The 17,000-nt window shown below is 33.5% G+C and overlaps 1 protein-coding gene across 1 annotated transcript in view; it reads left to right on the top strand.

Annotated features, from left to right (window-relative positions):
• Positions 1-17,000, top strand: part of spata5 (spermatogenesis associated 5) — a 63,438-nt gene that overhangs the window by 14,513 nt on the left and 31,925 nt on the right. The window contains 5 exon segments of the mRNA XM_051127793.1: positions 1,469-1,623; positions 1,808-2,017; positions 3,918-3,971; positions 5,333-5,412; positions 7,912-8,038. Coding sequence (XP_050983750.1) covers positions 1,469-1,623; positions 1,808-2,017; positions 3,918-3,971; positions 5,333-5,412; positions 7,912-8,038 — 626 coding nt within the window.

Genomic DNA, 17,000 nt, shown 5'->3' with positions numbered 1-17,000 from the left:
TGCTTTGTTTTTATAACTGTACAACTTTAATGGCTGATGTTTTATACTGGAAAAAAACAAAACAAAAAAAACAACAACAACAACAACAAGAAATATGAAAAAAGATTCACAATTCGCGCTTCGAAAACCCAAACTTAAATGATTCGCATTCCGTTCCGAAGTCACAATCTGAATCAAATGATTATCGATTGTCCTGATATGAATAATTCGATCCGATTCGCGAACCGTCATTTCAGATCGTGACTTCAGAGCGTGAATCGTGAATCATTAATTCGCGAAATGATTCGCGAAGCCGCGCCGAAGATTCGCGAATCGCCATACCCGATCTGATTTGAATGATTCGCGATACGCAAAGTTCCGATCTAAATCAAATGGTTCACGATAGCACTTTTAAATCAAAGTCCCTTTAAGGTATTCTATAGTCGACTTCGCCTGCATCCCAATGTGTATACTGTCCATCATAAACTCTGTGAGTAGTAGAGTAGTAATTTTCAATGCTATTTAGGGCAGATAGGGTGGATAGTATGCACATTGAGACGCAGGGCTATTGTTTTAGGTCTCAGTCGAAATTAAGTGATTCACGATCTGCTTGGAGCGCCTCGGAACAGGGAATCCTTTTGCGTCTTAATGGTTTACTGATTTGGAGTTTCGAAAAGCTCTGTTTCACCCATCACTATACATGCTTTTTAAAATAATTACAAGCGATGTCGAAATTCAAAAATGAATGGGTTTTGATCTGGCTTTTGCTAGTGAATCACATGAACTGAATGATCGAAGTCACAAGTTTGAATCATTCGGAGCGATTCGATCGTAAATTACTCAATTGATTCGGTTTGTCTGTTCATCAGCTTTTCGCTTTTTCTGCCATGTTTACACGACACTGTCAGTACTACTGCTGGCTTATCTTACTAGTTTTAATGACATTAACTGAAATAAGTGAAAAAAGCTTTATGTTTACAAATAAAATATCCGTATTTCCATATCTGAAATAAATGCTGTTCTTTTGAACTTTCCGTTCGTCTGTGAATCCTGGAAAATAGAATATATAGCACAGTTTTCACAAAAATATTGTGCAGCACAACTGTTTTTAACATTGTTTTTTAACATTTTTAACAATGTTAAACTGTTTTTAACATTGATAATCATTCATATTAGAATGATTTGTGAAGGATCATGTGACACTGAAGACTGGAGTAATGATGCTGAAAATTCAGCTTCGCATCACAGAAATAAATTACATTTTAACACATATTCACATAGAAAACAGATATTTTAAGTTGTAATAATAGTTCACAATTTTTACTTTTTTTACTTTATTTTTAATCAAATAAACAGCCTTTGTGAGCAGAAGAGACTTCAGTCAAAAACAGAAAAGATCTTAAGAATTCCAAACGTTTTGACTGGTAAAATAAAAATGTCTCTTAATGTGCTCAGATTGATCTGTGATGGTCTTTTCATGTTTCTGCAGGTCTTCATGCACTGAGGAGGGTTTTAGGATCCACACCTGTTCTTTCTGACGTCCAGGTGATGAACAATGTAAAGGTCACGACCTCTGACCTGAGGCTGGCCATGACAGAGGTCAAACCCAGCGCGATGAGAGAGGTGGCCATCGACGTGCCAAAGGTACAGTGCTCGTCTGAAGACTTTCACATGCTGTTTATCAAACTGACCTGTCCACATTCAGATTGTCTGATTGACAAATTGATGGGCCAATCACAGCTTAAGATTTGGATCTTGTAATGCAAATTAATCAAACATCTATTACAAACATCTGTGTGTGTGTGTGTGTGTGTGTGCTTGTGTGTAGGTTCGGTGGAGTGACATCGGTGGGATGGAGGAGGTGAAGCTGGCGCTGAAGCAGGCGGTCGAATGGCCCCTGCGGCACCCCGAGGCCTTCAGCAGGCTGGGTATAACGCCACCTAAAGGCGTCCTGCTGTACGGACCGCCGGGATGCTCCAAAACAATGATCGCTAAAGCGCTAGCCAACGAGAGCCAGCTCAACTTCCTGTCCATCAAGGTAAACAGCGATTGTGTGATGCGTCTAACTTACAGGGTTTAATTATAAAGCAAAAACAGGCTGAAAAAAACAAGAATGTTGAAAATATATCTTATAATTCATACTGATAATTAGGGTTGGGTTGAAATTGTTTTTCCCTTGTTTTAAACCGATCTTCATTTTGTTGAAATATGAATTCTTAACTCGCAAGATCAGTCTTTTATTTTGAACAAAACATGAACAAAACTTCACTAGACATTATTTGTAGCACCTGCCATCCAATAATCACAATAAGCTTTGTACTTTCTAATTTTGATAAGAATTAAAGTCTCAGCTTTCAATTTCTGTCAATTTTAACAATATTCAGACTTTTTTTTCTCACAGTTCTAGAAAGAACTCAGGATTGGATATAAACTAGATATAAACTAGATTTATGTAATATAAACTCAGAATTGCAAGATGCAAACTCAGAATTAGGAGAAATAAACTCAGAATTGCAAACTGTGCAATATAAACTCAGAGTTGCATGATATAAACTCAGAATTAAGAGATATAATTGCAGAATTGTGATAAACTCAGAATTGCAAACTGTGATATAAACTCTTAAGAGAATTAAGAGATGTAAACACAGGATTGTGAGAGATAAACTTGGAGTTGCATGATATAAACTCAGAATTAAGAGAGATAAATGCAGAACTGTGCTGTGTAAACTGTAGAATAGCAGGATATAAACTCAGAATTAGGATTGCAGAATGATTATTTGTGATAAATTGATTAAAAATAAAAGTTTAAACAGTTTATTGCATGCTTTATGTGCGTGTACTGTGTGTATTTATTATGTGTATATATAAATACACGTATGTATATATATTTAAAAAAATATTTGTTTGTATTGTCTGTATTTGTATGTAAACACTTTATATTATATATAAATATAAATATTTTACATATAAATCTAACATATTTTTCCTTAGTATATACATGTATGTGTGTGTATTTATATATACATAATAAATATACACAGTACACACACATATAGTATGTAAACAAACATGATTTTTTTTTTTAAGCGATTAATTGTTTTGCAGTCCGAAATGTGAAATTAAAAAGTCGCAATTACCTTTTTAAAAAAAATAAAAAATATTTATTCCGTTTTGAAAACGGTCTTCCGTAGGACTTCTTCCACTAAAAGATGATTAGTAAATAAAATAAATGCCATTTTGTACATAAATGCTACAGTTTGTCTTCATCTGTGGTCATTATAATTAACTTGATATCGAAATGGTAGAAGTCTACGCCATAATCTACACATCAGCTGTAAGTAAAGATGTGCATGTGTGAACTGAAGGCCGATCGTGTATCATCTTGATCAGATCAGGCGTGTTTGGGAGTGAATTCCCTCGCAGGAGGATGTTTAGTCTGCGAGACGCTCGCATTTCTGTAGCAGAGCCGATATCAATCTCTGGAAAGCAAGTTACGGAAAACACACCCTCAGAGAGAGAAAACCCAGAGCCCGTGTGAGTGTGTAAGTGTGTGTCAGGAGGTGTTGAAATGCATTGTAGGACGAGAGGAAGTGAGCCTGACTTCAGAGAGAGAATTTATCAGGCTCCGCTCTTCGGTCTTTGTGCCGGTTCGTGGTCTCAGGTTCCAGTCCAGGTTATCGTCTCATTAATCACTCAGAGCTGCCGATGTTTAACGAGCCGTTTATTCTCACACGCACAGATCTGTCTCGCTCGCTTCTTATCTGCTCCTGTTTAGGCCAGAAACATACTTACTCAACTCAAGTATGCAAACACAGACACCAATGCGTCCTGTCCCGTGCTTTACACGCACTTTAGACGCTCAGTTCCATCTTTACAGGTCTGTAATGCACTGCTGATTGATTGGTGGTGTATTGATGATGCTGATTGTGTCTCTGCAGGGTCCAGAGTTACTGAGTAAATACGTGGGTGAATCAGAGCGAGCGCTTCGAGAGGTGAGAGACGGCCGTCACAAAATCACAATTACTGATCATCATGTTGATTTAAATCTCTGTGACTTTTTCTTCCATGAAATGCAAAAAGAGATTAAATGAATTATACTTGTTGCTCTTTTCCTTTACAATGGGGACGTTTTCCAGCTCCAGTACAAGTTAAACTCAGTCAACAGCATTTGTGACATAATGTTGATTTACACAGAAAATAATTTTTCTCAAAAATAAATTAGTTAAAAAACATAGTGCGAAATTGCAAGTTACTTTTAAGCGTTTGCAGATTTAAAATAAAAAATGTGAAGCTTAAAATTTTAAATAAGCACTTTAAATTATTCTTAAATTAACTTAGAACTGTGAATTGTGCAATTTAAACTCAGAATTGCAATATAAACTCAGAGAATTGTGCGATATAAACTTAGAATTGCGACATAAACTCACAATTTAACTTTTTTTTAAATTCCTAATAATGGGGACGTTTTCCAGCTCCAGTACAAGTTAAACTCAGTCAACAGCATTTGTGACATAATGTTGATTTACACAGAAAATTATTTCAACCAAGATTTTTCTGAAAAATAAATTAGTTAAAAAACAAAATGCAAAATTGCAAGTTACTTTTACGTTTTTGCAGATTTAAAATAAAAAATGTAAAGCTTAAAATTTTATATAAGCACTTGAATTAAATCTTCTAAATGTTCTGTTTCAGCTCTTTTACAGCTCTTTTAGTGTTTATGTTGTTACACTCTCATGGTGAAGTGAAATGCATTTAACTTTACACAGAAATCTTTAGTTTAAATCATTTTTGCAGGATTTTAAATTAGAAATATGTGCTTAAGTTCTTGTGTAAAATTATAAAAACGTGTAATTTTATATAAGCACAAATTAATTCCTCAGTTAAAATGTATTTTTAAGATGTGAAGTGGTTTAAATGATCATTTTTAGAGTCTACAGTGTTGCATTGTCATGGTGAAGTAAAATTGCTCATTACTTTACACAGAAATCATTAGTAAATGATTTTTTCACACTAAAATCATGTTAACGAACAATACTGTTTATGTCCTTTGCTTACAGTGCTACTTGCACTAGTGATACAGTGAGTATTTTGATGTTTGATTGAACTTGTTTTTTTTTTTTGTTTTTTTTAAAGTGGACATTAATTTTTGTGGTACTCCATATGATGCTGTTGATTGATTTTAACTCGCGCTGATCCTGAAATATTACTTTAAGCACCATTAAAGTATCATAACTCGTGAAGTCGTGATGATTTGTTTGAGAAATGGACTCAATTCACATGCATTAAAGTCATTTAAAGACACAGTGCACTCATTTTCTCTGTTTGTTAATAACATGTATGTGTGTTTGTGTAGGTTTTCCGAAAGGCCAGAACAGTTGCTCCGTCTATCGTTTTCTTTGACGAGATCGACGCTTTAGCAGCGGCACGTGGAAGGTAACGACCGTGACTTTATTACTGAAGCACCGTTCACACCGTCAGTACTGCCAACCAAATGACACATGAACAAAAGTCAGTTTAACAATACAAACACAAACTACAATACGACATCAACCACGTTAATATCCGATCTTATGAACATGATCAGAATGAGTTCATTAGTACTGAGGTGTCGTTCTGTTGTATAGGAGACCATTAATGCTCTAAACACACACACACACACACGCACACACACACAGAGGAACATCTGCACTTTAGAGACACAAGTGTGTCTTTGTTTCCCTGAAAACAGATGGAGATTTTGCTGTACTTCCTGTTCAGAGCTGGGAATTACGTACTAAAATACAGTAGGAAATAATGTAGTAAACCAGAAATCAGTGTAGTAAACTGCAGCCAAAAAAGATTCATTCACTAATATTTACATGGATGAGGAAATAAATGAAGCCTAGAACACATTTTAGTACAATAACTATTGATGAATCATGATCACATTTGCTAGGGTGTTGCTATGTGGTTGCTAGACAGTTGTTTTATGAATTATTAATTTATTAACTTTGGTAAATATTTTACATAAATGAATGTGTGTGCAGAGTTAGTAAATAAGAGTCATTGTCTGTACTGACTGACAGGATTCTGACCTGTTTTGGTCTTTTGTCTTTTCGGTTTTGACTCCACCTGATGCTACTGAATGTGCTGATGTTTCAGTGTTTGAGCTCCAGTGCTCGACGTGTGTGTGTGTGTGTGTGTGTAAATCTGAAACACTGAGTCATAAAATGTGTTTTTATTTGTTTGGCTCTTTGCTTGTTTAATTAATAAAGTGCCTAGTGTTTCAAGCTTCTGACAGAAACACACACACACAGTGTGAATCTAAAGCTGGTTTGTTCTGCTGAGTCAGAGATTCATTTACTGGATTGAGTTCAGAATGACACATTGATTTACTGATGAGTGTTTTTACCTTTAATCAATCACACACACACAGAATCAGTTCATCTGAAACTACAACTACTGCAGAATCCAAACAACCTCCCAGAACTGCCTAGCAACCCCCCAAGACCTAATTAGCACCTGCCTAGAAACCTTAGCAACCATCCAGAACACTCTAATAACAACATAGCAACTCCCTAGAAACTGCTGAGCACTACATCAACTGCATAGCAACCACACCAGGGACACCGGAGTTGCTAGGGGCAGCAGAACTGGCTAGTAACCATATAAAAATGCCCTAGCAACCACCCAAAACTGCCACGTTGCAGTGACCTAGCAACAGCCTAGCAACCACCCAGAAGAGACTAAGAACTGCCTATGTGGTGCAACCACCCAACCATTGCAGCGACATGGCAATTCCCTAGAACTCCTGTGCACACTCTAGCAACCACATAGCAACACCTTAGAAACAACCTAACAACCATCTAGAACACCCTAGCAACAACAAAGCAATGCACAGGAACTACTTCAGGGACACCAGCGTAGGAGCAACAGAGCTGGCTACCAAACACATTGCAACAACTTTGCAACCATCTGCCTAGCAACCACTCAGAAGTGCCGCATAGCACTGACTAACCACAAGACTATCGGCGCCGACAACAACTGTTTATTAATACCACTGCAACCATCCAACCATGGCAGCAACATAACAGCTCCCTAGAAACACCCTAGCAACCATCAAGAACACCCTAGCAACAACATAGCAATGCCCAGAAACCACAAAAGGGACACCAGTGTTGGAACAACATAACCAACAACCAAATACATTGCAGCACCTTAGCAACCACTGAGTACAGCCTAAACATCAGCCTAGCAACACTCTAGCAACCACCCAGAAGTGCCAAATAGCAATGACCTAGCAACGGCATAGCAACCACCTAGAGGAGACTAACAACTGCTTATTAATACCACTGCAACCATCCAACCATGGCAGCAACAGTCTAGAAACTGCATTGCAACACCCTGGAAACACCCTAACAACCATCTAGAACACCCTAGCAACACCTTAGCAACAACTAAGTACACCCTAAACATCTGCCTAGCAACACCCTAGCAACCACCAAAAATACATTAGAAACTGTCTATTAACATTATTGCAACCATCTAGAATACCCTAGCAATGTCCTAGCAACTAGAGAGAACACCATAGCAACTGCTCAGCAACACTTAAGCAACCACATAGCAATGCCTTAGCAACCATCCAAAGCACCCTAGCAACAACAATGCCCAGAAACCACTTCAGGGAAACCAGTGTTCTTAGGAACAACAGAACTGGCTAGCAAACACGTTGCAACACCCTAGCAACCACCCAGAACACATTAATATCATTGCAACCATCCACAACGCCATAGCAGTGATCTAGCAGCTACAGAGTACATCCTAGCACTTAAGCAACCACATAGCAACACCCTGGCAACAGTGTTCTGGGTGGTTGCTAGGGAGAGTATTTGTGGCAGTCGTGAGTTTGTAAGGTGCTGACTGAGTGTGTTGTGTTGACTGTGTGTTGTTCAGCTCTGGTCACGCGGGCGGTGTCGCTGATCGAGTGTTGGCTCAGCTGCTGACGGAGATGGACGGAATCGAACAGCTAAAAGACGTCACGGTTCTCGCCGCCACCAACCGACCTGATATGATTGACAAGGTAGGGCTGATTCACACATGCACACACACACACACACAGGATGACAATGCTGAATTTCACTCAGGAAGGGAATGAAACAGTTGGACACACACACACGTTTCCTCCTGCTGGGTTTGAGAGCTTCCACTTCCTGCAGACAGAGGCTCCCAGCAGTTGTCACTCATCCTGATTGACAGCTCCTTCATCAGTCTCAGACCCCCTGCAGGATCCAGCCGTCCCACAGCTCTGCTGGAGGAAAACACACACACACACACACACACACACACGGCCTCATTTGAATATCACACAGCCAAATGGAGACACACCTGAACTCTCCTCAGCTGCTGTGATTGTGTGTTTATTTTGCTGCAGTTTATAGTTTGGCGTTAAAACTGTCCCTTAAGTTTGGGGAAACTTCCTTTTAGGGTCATTTGAGGAGCCTTAGCAAAGAGGGGGGAGCAAACATAGTTGTTGTTTTTTTGTGGGGGTTTGTGTTTACAGTTGTAGTGTCAAAAATAGCGCATTAACACGGGCGATTCATTTTTTCATTTCAACACGTAATGCAATTAACGCAGGGGCGGGGCTAGGTTTGGCCATCCCACTCACAACTGCTAAAGAATTGCGTTTATTTAGACGTGGAACATTAAACATTTTATGAGCACATTAAACCGAAAACTAAATTAGGCTATTTTGTTGCTGAAGGGCACAGGTAGATATATGACATTTATTATAATGGGTTTATGTGAAGATTATTTTAAGTTCATTTAAATTAGAAGTTATTTTTTTAAAGTCTAATAAATGGTAAAGTGATAGTTCTCAATTATACTGTAATGTTGAATGGCTGTAGTCAATGCTTAAATATAAGAAAAAAAAAACATAGAGACATTGGTTGGAATCAGTGATATTTGCTTTCAGTCATAAAAAAAGGCATTAAACATTAAAAATGTTCTTTCTACATTAATTGAATGTGAATTTATTGCAATATAAAAGTATAATTAAAAACTTTAATGTCAGTGATTAATTCCAGAAAAATATGTGATTAATTAGTTAATTTTTTTTATCGATTGACCCCACTAGTTTGATCATCACCAACTTTTATTTCTATAATAATTTTAAAATGATTTAATAAGTAATTATTATCAAATAAATACAATTATTAAAAATGATTAATAAAAATAAGTGATTTTAAAAATGATTTATAATGATTAATAAATCTTTAGATGATTAAGTAATTAGTAGTATTAGTAATTAATATTTATTATATATAATTTATTTATTTTTGTATTTTTTTGTATTTTTTATATTACGTATTTTTTTTTTTGTTTTAGAGTTTGTGTCAGTCTGTCTTCATTGTAATTAACTTAATATAAAAATGATGACTTGTGCTCATTTATATAGACTAGTAAGTGTGTTTTTGAGCTTAATCCTTAAACAATGCAGGTTTGTGAAGGTGTATATATTATATTTCTGTATGTGATGAGAATGAGTTCTTGTAGTATGCAGCAGTGATTGATATATCAGTCAGGACTACATTTACATGCATCAGATAGTAATCAGAATTTGCCGGTGTTTTGATATTGAGTGCTGTAAATGATTCAACAATGAAGAAATTCAGAATGAAATTCAGACAGTGTTTCCTCACAGCTGTGTGTTTGTTTGGAAAAGAGGGAAAAATGAGCGAGAGAGATAGACAGACACAGAGGAAGAGAGAGAGATGGAAAGGTGATCTGGTTTTTCTCCTGCTCTGAATGTCTGTCAGCGCTCGAGTGTGATGAGTGTCTGCGATCCAGCGTCTCACAATCACACACACTCTTCATGTGTCTCCACATCTTCTATAAAGAAACTTCTGCTCCATCAAAGGGCAAATTGTTTCCCAATGAAAATCCTCATTATAGTTTAAGACCATTTAAACTCATTTGACTCGTTTCACACATTTACTAAAGCTTCAGTGCGGCTGTAGTGTTTTATTTGGCAGTTGTTTGTCTTTTTAGGTCGTCATGTCGTCATGTTTGTCTGAAGCGGTGTGTTGTTTAGTTGTTTTGTGGCGTTTGTCGTGTCTGAGTTTCTCATCAGGTCTTGCTCTGATCCTGTGATCCGCTTCTAAACAGAAGGGGGCGCCAGACCGGATCAGTCTGGTTTACTGATTTCAGCGTTTCAGATGCATCTATTACAAGTGCATCCACTGCAAAAACTGATGCTCTTCTTCTGTAGTTTTGTCTCGTTTTCCAGTGCAAATATTTAGAGATTCTAAAATCAAAATAAATTTAATGGAGATTTTTAAGTTGTTTTCTGAGAAAAGCATCAACATTTAAGTCAGCTTTTGCTTTGAACAAGAAAAACAGAAAAACAATCTTGTTTTCCCTTGATAGATTTTCATTCTTGTTTTAACTCTCTTAATTTTGATAATTTGATCATTTTTGATTTTTCACTTCAAATTCAATTGTAAAATAAAATATAATGAAAAATAAATATAATAAAAAGTATGTAAAATAAAATTATGTGTATGTATATATATTTTTTAAAATTTAAAATATATAGATTATTAGAAAAATACCACTGTGAAATAAAATAAAAATATTTTCACATTTCTCTTTCTGTTGAACATCTGGCTGTATTACTAACATTAAAACATTTGCAATTATCTTCAAATTTGATTGTAAAATAAAGTAAAAATATTTGTAGTATTTAGAAGTATTTTTAATTAAATTTAAATTTCCTAAAAAAATACTATTGTAAAATAAAATAAAAAAAACTATAACAATTTTTATCTCTTCTTCTTTTGAATGTTCAGCTGTATTACTAACATTAATACATTCGCAATTATCTTCAAATTTGAATGTAAAATAAAGTAAAAATAAAGTATTTTTAATGAAACAAGTAAAAATAAGTTCAGAATGACTTTGTAAAATAAAATAAAAAGAAAAAGTGTTTTAAATAAATTAAAACAGTACAGATTAATCAAAAATACCATTGTAAAACAGAAAAATGTTCACCTCATTTTCTTTTAAACGTCTAGCTGTATTACTAACATCAAAACATTTGCAATTATCTTCAAATTTTAATGAAAAATAAAGTATTTTTAATTAAAAATAAAAAAAATACTTTGTAAAATAAAAATCATAAAAATATATAAAAAAATTTAAATAGTACAAATTAATCAAAAATACTACTGTAAAATAAAATAAAAAAATAATATAAAAGCGTTCACCTGTTTTTTTTTTTGTTTTGTTTTTTTTTAAGATCATGCAGCTGTATTATTAACATTAAAACATTACTTTCTACTTTAAATAGGTTAAAAGGTGACTTGGCATTTCTTTGCAATTAACTGTGAAATTTATTAGCGATGAACAAAATGGAGTTGGTAAAATTCGCGTCTGTCCGCTGGCTGATCCGTCGCTCGACTCGTGTGGAAGCGTTGCGGTTTGAGGAAAGCGTTCAGAAAAACAAGCAGCTCAGAATGTGAGACCTACAGCGCTTCGGCCCGGATCGGACCAGAATCCTCCCGACGGGATCCAGATCCTCGGGAAAAGCTGCCAAAACAGGAAGCACTTAAAGCTCGCAACAGGAATGTGGATATTTGTGTGTTTGTTCTGGCCAGGGCCGCATGTTTCAGATGTTTTACAGTGTTTTTCTTTGAGTAAAGAGGAAAAACACAGTGGGTCGCGGCAGGAAGGAAGTATTCCAGTTATTTGAAGGCTTATCAAGGCCTTTAAACAGGTCTGTGTGTGTGTGTGTGTGTGTGTGTGTCGGGCCCCGGGGGACGCGGCTCAGTGCGGTGAACAGGTAACTGGATCCATGGAGGAGGATGGGAGGAACGGAGCGCTGCGGAGAACAGAGGAACAATCCCGTATATCCGGCACAAAGATCCTGACAGCTATCAAACTTCAAGCAGCCTAACGGTGTCCGATTGCAGCAAACGCGCCAGACCGAGCCACCGAAAAACACGACTCAACCTCCTCTCAAACACGATTGGAGGATATCAGTCAGTAAATCATGTTCAGAAATACAAAACACCTCAGCAAACCTGTCGTGAACACGCGTAGGGTTCTTGAAGAAATTATGCTTTGTGTAAATGAAATCAAGGCTATTTTTGGGATGGAAAAAAAGGATCATTTTCATTATCATAATGTAAAAAATGTCATGATCAGTAGTGTAATGGTGATCAAATTGAATGAATAATTAATTGTGAAATAAAAAAAAAAAAAAATTCTTTATATAAATATTTGTACTTTTTTAAATAAAAAAAAAGAAAAAGACAAATAATAAAAATAAGTGGAAAAGACTACTGTAAAATAAAATCAAATAATGCAAAATTGTAAAAAATAAAATAAAAAATACATTATAAGAAATAAAATAAATATTTTAAAGTACAAAAAAAGTTGTTGGTAAAAAAAACCCCCAAATATTAAAAAAATATATAAATAAATACAAATATTTTTAAAAAAATAAAAATAATAAAGATGAATAAAAATAACAAAATATTTTTTTTTATAATTAATTATAATTATACAAATATGATCCAAAAAATGTATAAGTCATTCGTAAAATAAAACTAAAACTAAAAAGCTTTTTGTACACACACAAAAAATAAATAAATAAAAATAAAAAATGAAGATTAATAAAAGTAACAAAATAAGAAAAACAAAATAAAAATGAATAAAAAGCCTTTTGTAGAATAAAATAAAAAATACATGATAATAAATGAAATAAAAAATATAAAGTAAAAAATAAATATAAAGTTAAAAAAAATTAATAAAAAAATCCTTTGTAAACATAAAACAAAATTTAAAAACATTATTTAACATTGCTAAAATGCCTTTTGTACAGTAAAATAACAAATAAAAATAAAAATAAATGAATAAAGAAGTCTTTTGTGTCCATAGTGTCTAGGATGATTTTTAGCACTGTAATGAGAATGAGTTATTAAAAAAGTAAATGTTTTTAATAATCTGAAACAAATGCTTCTGATCTTGAAACAGGCAAAATGTAAAAATGTGTATTTCTCTCTTTCTTTTAATTTGGGGGTGAAATATCTCTGTTTGTTTGATTTCTTTGTTCAATTCACCCAGCCAATTCATTTCAGCAACATTTATTTTTGCATACTTTTTAGTCAATTTTCACAGTATTTTTGTCTTGTTAAATTAACATACATTTACTCGAGATGCAGAACGAAACAACAAAAAAAAAAAAAAAAAAAAAAAAAAGTGAGTTTATGAGGTCAAATATCTGTCAGTGTGGTTGGTAGAAAAATAAACTTACAGATATACTTTTCCGCCCCCACTGGCGGGTCCGTCTCGTTTTGAGCGTAAACTCGTGTAATTTTGATGAATTGCATTGTCATTTTTCATCTCCAGTAAATCTTGATTTGTGCATGTTTTGATGTTGTACTGGAGGCCGAAGCTGAGCGGGACGGTGAGTTTGTACAGTGGCGCTGGCGTTGTGTAATCAGGAGTTGTTGTGTAATTTTGGACGGTTGAAAACATTCCCTTTGCGTTCAGCTTAACGGAACTGGATTTAGATGACACAAAAGATCAGGCGACGCACACACACGGCGCTTCCGCCGCTCGGCTTAGCGCTTTAGAGAGACGACAGATAGAGCGAGGCAGGAAATGAAGGCTCTTTGTGAGGCAGATCTGGCAGGGATTTCCAGCATGTGCAGTCTTGCCTTTCGGCTGATCAGACCACCGCAACTTCAGCCAGGAAATCTCCCTCCTCCAAGATTAAAGGCCGTCCTGCTCTTTCTGCTCGTCTTTCCTCCCGTCCCCCGTCTGTTTCACGTGCCTGCGCTCCGTTTGACACTAAACCTTTCTGCAGCGGATAAAGAAATCACACACATTAAAGTTAAAAACTGCTTGATATATTGAATAAAAGTGTTCAAGCTTGTGCAGGATCACATCTGAAGTTTTTTTTTATTTTTTTTTTTTTAAATAGTTTTTAGTTTAGGTTTTTGTAGTGTTTGCTGTTTTTTTTTTTTTTTTTTTTTTTTTAATAGTTTTATTATTATTTTTTCTTATTTAATAGCTTGTTATTTATAGTTCTTATTCATATTTTGAATTATATTTTTTATATGTATTTTCTGTTTGCACTTTTTTTTTTAGTTGGTTTTAGTAGTTTTTGCTGTTTTCTTTATGGTTTTCATTATTTAATTATTAATTTTTCTTATTTAATAGTTTTTTTATTTATAGTTTTTGTTCATATTTTGAATTAGATTTTTTTTTAAATAATTTTTTTTTTAAAAAATTTCTGTTTTCTAAATTGTAGCTAGTTTTAGTAATTTTGCTGTATTTTTATTGATTTTTAAAAATGTCTTATAGTTTTTATTAATTTTTATTAGTTTCATTTTTTATTTATAGTTCTTATTTATATTTTGAATTAGATTTTATTTTCATTTTCTGTTTACACTTAATTTTTTGTTAGTTTTAGTAGTTTTTGCTGGGGTTTTTTTTTTTTTTTGTTTTCATTCACTTTTATTATTAGTTTTCCATATTTTGAATTATATATATTTTTTTAAATATATTTTGTTTTCTGCTAAATTGTAGCTAGTTTTAGTAATTTTGCTGTATTTTTTATTAATTTTTTAGAATGTCTTATAGTTTTTATTAATTTTTATTAGTTTCTTTTTTTAATTGTAGTTCTTATTCATATTTTGAATTATATTTTTTTATATTTTCTGTTTACAGTTAATTTTGGTTGAAGTGTTAGTCTTTTTATAGTTTTCATTCAGTTTTTATTAGTTTTTCTTATTTAACAATTTTTTTATTTATATTTTTTGTTCATGTTTTGAATTTATACAAAATATATTTTGTATAAATATTTTGTATAAATATATTTTGTTTTCTGCTAAATTGTAGCTAGTTTTAGTAATTTTACTGTATTTTTATTATTTTTTTAAATGTCTTATACTTTTTATACATTTTTATTAGTTTCATTTTTTTATATTTCTTATATTTTGAATTAGATTTTATTTCTATAGTTATTTTCTGTTTTCACTTCATTTTTAATGTTTTAGTATTTTTTGCTGTTTTTTTTTTTTGTTTTCATTCAGTTTTCTTATTTTTATAGTTTTTGTTCATATTTTGAATTAGATTTTTAAAAAATATATATATTTTCAGTTTCCCCTAAATTGTAGCTAGTTTTAGTGATTTTGCTGTATTTTTATTAATTTTATAAAATGTCTTATAGTTTTTAATAATTTTATTAGTTTCATTTTTATTTATATTTCTTATTCATATTTTAAATTAGATTTTATTTTTATATTTTCTGTTTCACTTCATTTTTAAAGTTTTAGTAGTTTTTGCTGGGTTTTTTTTTTTTGTAGTTTTCATTTAGTTTTATTATTAGTTTTCTTGTTTAATAGCTTTTTATTTATAGTTTTTTTTCATATTTTGAATTAGATTTTTAAAAATATATATTTTCTGTTTTCTGTGTTATTTTCACTTTTATTTATATTCCTTATTCATATATTTTGAATTAGGTTTTATTTTTATATTTTCTGTTTTTACTTAAACTTCAGTTAAAGTTTTCAGTTAAAAATGTTGCTGTATTTTTAATTTACTTTTTCACTTTCACTTAATGTTTATTTCAAACATCAAACTTTTTTTTTTTTTTTTTTTTTTTTTTTAATCGTGAGGCCATAAAGTTTATTGTTCAGATAAAGTGCATGTTGTTTCTGATCAATGAACTTTGTAACATTGACACTGTTATGTCCGTTTTATTGCATTTTATTGCATCTATTTCTCGGACTTGCGGATGAGGAAGTGAAGCTGCTTTCTGTGTATGAATCACTATAGAAATAAATGTGACTTGACTTTTAAAGCACATAATGCTATTATGATGCTAATTGATATTAAATCCTACAAAACGAAGCGCTGATAAAGCGCTGTATTTCACTAAGAGAGAATGAGCGCCCGTGAAACCCAACACCGATCCTCAACGCACGCATGCGGTAACAGATGGAGCGCGTCATAAATCCGCCCCTCGCGCCCCACCGGGGGCAGTTCGCCCTAATAATACCCCCATTGTCTGTCCCGGGAGCGTCGGGATCCTCCTCTGCTCCTCTCGCCTCCAAACGGCACATTAAACCCTCTTACAGGTGGATTAGAGGAGCTGTGAAAGAGACGCGGCCAAGCGCTCCTCGGCGGAGAACAAACGGCCCTTCATAGACGCCGAATGCAAACGTACAGCTGTAAACTGCATCGTCATCCTCACACAGTCAGTCCAGCTCTGTTATCCGTGCAGTCGAACGCATCTGATTCACTCACGACCTGCTGTTGATTCTCAATCATATTGACAGTGTGAAATTGAGATTTTTAACATTTCTGAAAGAAGTTTCTTCTGCTCGTCAGGGCTGCATTTTTTTGATCAAAAAATACAGTAAAAATGTAGATTTTTTTTTTTTGCAATTTAAAACAGCTGTTTTCTATGTGAATCTCTGTTAAGCTGTAATTTATTTCTGTGATGCGCAGCTGAATTGTCAGCATCATTACTCCAGTCTTCAGTGTCACATGATCCTTCAGAAATCATTCTAATATGTTCAACAAACATTTATGGTTATTAGCAATATATGTTAAAAACTCTGGTGCTGTAAGATTCAACAAAATGAATACTTTTGAAAATCAAAAGTGACAGTAAAGTACAAAATATTTCTATTTCAAATAAATACTGTTCTTTTTATCCGTTTCACTTAAATTTTATTCGTAGTAATTTTGTATGTTTGTTGCTTTTTAGTAGTTTTTTTTTTTTTAAATATCTGTCATTTTTATTCAGGTTTATTAATAGTTTTTTTTATTTCATAGCTTAATGTTTATAGTTTTTGCTTATATTTTGAATTAGACTTTTGAAAGGGGTCATCGGATGCTAAGTTCACTTTTACATGTTGTTTGAACATTAATGTGTGTTGTCAGTGTATGTACAAATCTACCCTATAATGATAAAAATCCATGCAGTGGTTTTTAATTAATCTGTAAAAATAATATCCCCTTTT

The sequence above is a fragment of the Labeo rohita genome, chromosome 14, assembly GCF_022985175.1.
Source record: "Labeo rohita strain BAU-BD-2019 chromosome 14, IGBB_LRoh.1.0, whole genome shotgun sequence".
NCBI lineage: Eukaryota > Metazoa > Chordata > Actinopteri > Cypriniformes > Cyprinidae > Labeo > Labeo rohita.
Note: the sequence above shows the minus strand (reverse complement) of the source record. Positions and strands in the feature narration are given on the sequence as shown.